Raw genomic sequence first — 3,193 nt, forward strand, 5'->3', positions numbered from 1 at the left:
AAATTAATGAACCAAAAACGTAATTACTAAAGTAAAACAGGTTAAAAATCACTCAAATCTGAAATCGCAAAATGAAGGAAATGCAACACTTTGAAGTACAAACAAATTTATTTAAGAAAACAATATACAACACCATGATTTCATAACTATATACATCATCACCAGTGGACACTATTCCCTCCGAGTGATATTCTTAGAAAAGAATTGATGAAAAGTTACTCAATTGAGAGGCTTGTTGCATTTCTGCATAAATAAAGACTTGTTTTTTATACTTGTGGAATTTGGAGAGGCTTAATTATGATATGATAAAAGCAAAGAGAATGAATGATAATAACTGCACCTTTGTAAGGTCTCACGATACAAGACCAAGAAATGAGTTTGTTAGAATACAATAGTAATAGGGGCAACACAAGGGTTACTGCAACAACTTACAATTTCACAATACAAGGATATATATTAGTAATATGTTTTATTGAATACGATAAGATGCAACAAAGGCAATTGCAGGGAACAACAATACATGAAAATGCACTCGAAAATGAAACTCGAAGTCTAAAAGGAAACGAGAATATTCAAAATCATAATTAACTTCCTTATCCTTCCTACTCACGTTCTCAAACTTCTATACCAATTCCATTACTAATTCTGGCCTTGCTCACGTGACTTTATTCCTTCCCAAAAGTAATCGTCCAACCTTTTTGGTGGAATTACACTTCTAGTACCCCGACGCGGCTTGCCAACGCAGTAATCACTCATGGCATCAGGAGTTGGGATCCTAGAGGCAACACCATCCTTATCACCATTCACATTGTTGATTGTGTTGTCTGTAGGATTGATGGAGTTTTTTTCCTTTGCAGAGTTGTCCCCCATAAAAATGACGTTTCCAATTCCTTGTCCTAGAGATGTAGCATTTATGCTATCTTCTCCAGATTTCCGCTCAACATCATTAAGTGCCTCAGGAAACTTGTTCTGGAAAGACTAGAAAGATCATAAAAAAAGTTGTTAGAGTGTGGAAAAGAAATTATTAAGGCTATTCAAGTTTCATCGATAATCTTTTTTGTAGAAGGCATATAAATGCACAAATATTTCATGCTATTGTGAAAAAGGTTTTCTACCGCAGTTATAAATGAAAAACCCCAGCTTGGAAGAGTTGATTTGATCTCTACTAATAAAGAAGAGAAGGGGAAATCCATAAACACAAATGACTATATACAAAGAATGAAGCTATCTTGTTTAATAATCGAGCTAATTGATTTTTAGCACACTAAATTTATCATTTAATAACTATTTTTTTTCTTTTTTAAGTAGTGTACATTCTAGAAATTCTAGATTCACCTTTGATAAGGTACCCTCTACAAGTACAGGAGGAGCCAAAGTATATACATGTCAAGAATCAGTATGCAGAATAGAATACCAGTAAAACAACTTTTGGTTCGAACAACTGATTCTCATTTAATTGTATATGACTTGAGCCATAAGAATTCCTCAACAATTTACCACAAGGAAAATGAAAAGAGAACACAGATTAAAGCAAGAAAGTTTATTGTTAATTTACCATAGCCTAAATTACAACATTTTTAAAATACTACTGGTGCAACAAAATAAATGTTGAAACAATTCAAATCGAAAACTTTACCATTTTCAAGTATTTCAAATGTAGTACTCCAACACTGAATAGTAAATATCGAGCTCTATCAATGCAAAAATCTCACTTCAAAAATCAAAGTAAAAAGTAAAAATAAAATAATTAGAATAGAAAAAAAATTGAATCTCACTCTCAACTTGAAAACACAATTATAGAAAATATCGCCAACATAGCACTAAAAATATTGAAGATTAAAAATCAATAAATAAATATGTCTCACAGGTAGATATGCTAAGGTCATAATCATCACTAAAATTACTTGTCTAAAATGAGTAAATAAACAAAAAAAAATTGCTCCCTTTTTGATATTTTAAGACTTTTAAACAAGAAAGATCATATGATGCATTTTTTAGAAAGAAGATTATCATAGATGAATTTTATGCGATAAATTTCAGCGTAATTAATGAACTAAGCAAAGTGGTAGAGATTTTGGCCAAGCAGTTCACCTCAATCGTAGCGTACCAATGAATTCTGGCCAAATCAATTTGAGAGAGATTTTAGTTCAGTGTTTTGCTAGATTCTCAAACACTGAAAATTGACAAGTGAGAGGAAGAGAAAGCCTAGGGGTTTATATTAGTGTGATGAGTGATCCTATACAACGCGATTCACAATTAGTAATATGTTATAACTAGGTGAAGTGAATATGTTATGTCACGAGAGTTTTATTTTGTCCTAAATTACTTGATCACATTTATTTTGTGAATATAAATTTTCTTCACTAATTATTTTAAGATTTAGCAAATATAGTTTTTTCATATATGCCCATTTTGTCCAAAATTGCTTGATCACACTTGTTTTGAGAATTCAATTTTATTTATCATAGTGTGAAAAGTATTTACATGGTCAAATATAATTTTAGATTTCAATAACTTACATTATTCATAAGCGGAGAAACCTAATTAACTTTGAATGACACCATTAATAAACTATTAGTAATAATTATAGAATCTCAGATGTAAGCAAAAGAAATTTAAAAATAAAAGGGTTGAAGTTTTAACGACACAACAATATTCTAATAAAGATTATGCATATTCAGTGTTTATACCAACTCTGTGAATACATGAAACATATCATAACTTACACTTCTATTGACTATTGCTAATCATAATTAATTAACACATATAATATCTTTAATTTTGGCTTAACCATAATAAGTAGTATAATTTAATGTAAATATCGAAAAGTCCATGGTATATTGGTATTGTATGATTTTAATTTTGATAGGACATTTCATAACAAATTATTATGTCTTATAATAAATTTCTCTTCAACTACTCCCTCGTAGAAGAGTTCATAATGTAACATCCGACAATTTGAAATAGCTAAGAAGAGGCTTAGAATTTGAAAATTTTCATTTTTGGAAAGGATTTGAAAATCTGGAAAATTGGCTAAGTGTGGAAATCAGTGATTTTTGGCCAACTTTGAGCAGTCATAACTTCCAGATCAGGATGATTTAGGAGTAGTTCCAGTTATGGTTGTGAAGCTTGTGGAATGATCTTTCCAACGCCGCCGAGTTTGCTCAATTCCGAGTTCGTATGAGCGAGTTAT

The 3,193-nt window shown here is 30.8% G+C and overlaps 1 protein-coding gene across 1 annotated transcript; it reads right to left on the reverse strand.

Moving 5' to 3' along the window:
* Positions 1–454: 454 nt before the first annotated feature.
* On the reverse strand, positions 455–1,702 carry LOC102593232 (uncharacterized). Its single transcript, XM_015304563.1, has 2 exons — positions 1,637–1,702; positions 455–978 (listed from the first exon to the last, which is right to left on the reverse strand). The coding sequence occupies exons 1-2, from the start codon at positions 1,637–1,639 to the stop codon at positions 640–642; spliced, it is 342 nt and encodes a 113-aa protein (XP_015160049.1). The 5' UTR covers positions 1,640–1,702; the 3' UTR covers positions 455–639.
* Between the last annotated feature and the right edge of the window lie 1,491 nt (positions 1,703–3,193).

This window comes from Solanum tuberosum, unplaced genomic scaffold (genome assembly GCF_000226075.1).
Source record: "Solanum tuberosum cultivar DM 1-3 516 R44 unplaced genomic scaffold, SolTub_3.0 scf00577, whole genome shotgun sequence".
In the NCBI taxonomy this organism is placed as follows: Eukaryota; Viridiplantae; Streptophyta; class Magnoliopsida; order Solanales; family Solanaceae; genus Solanum; species Solanum tuberosum.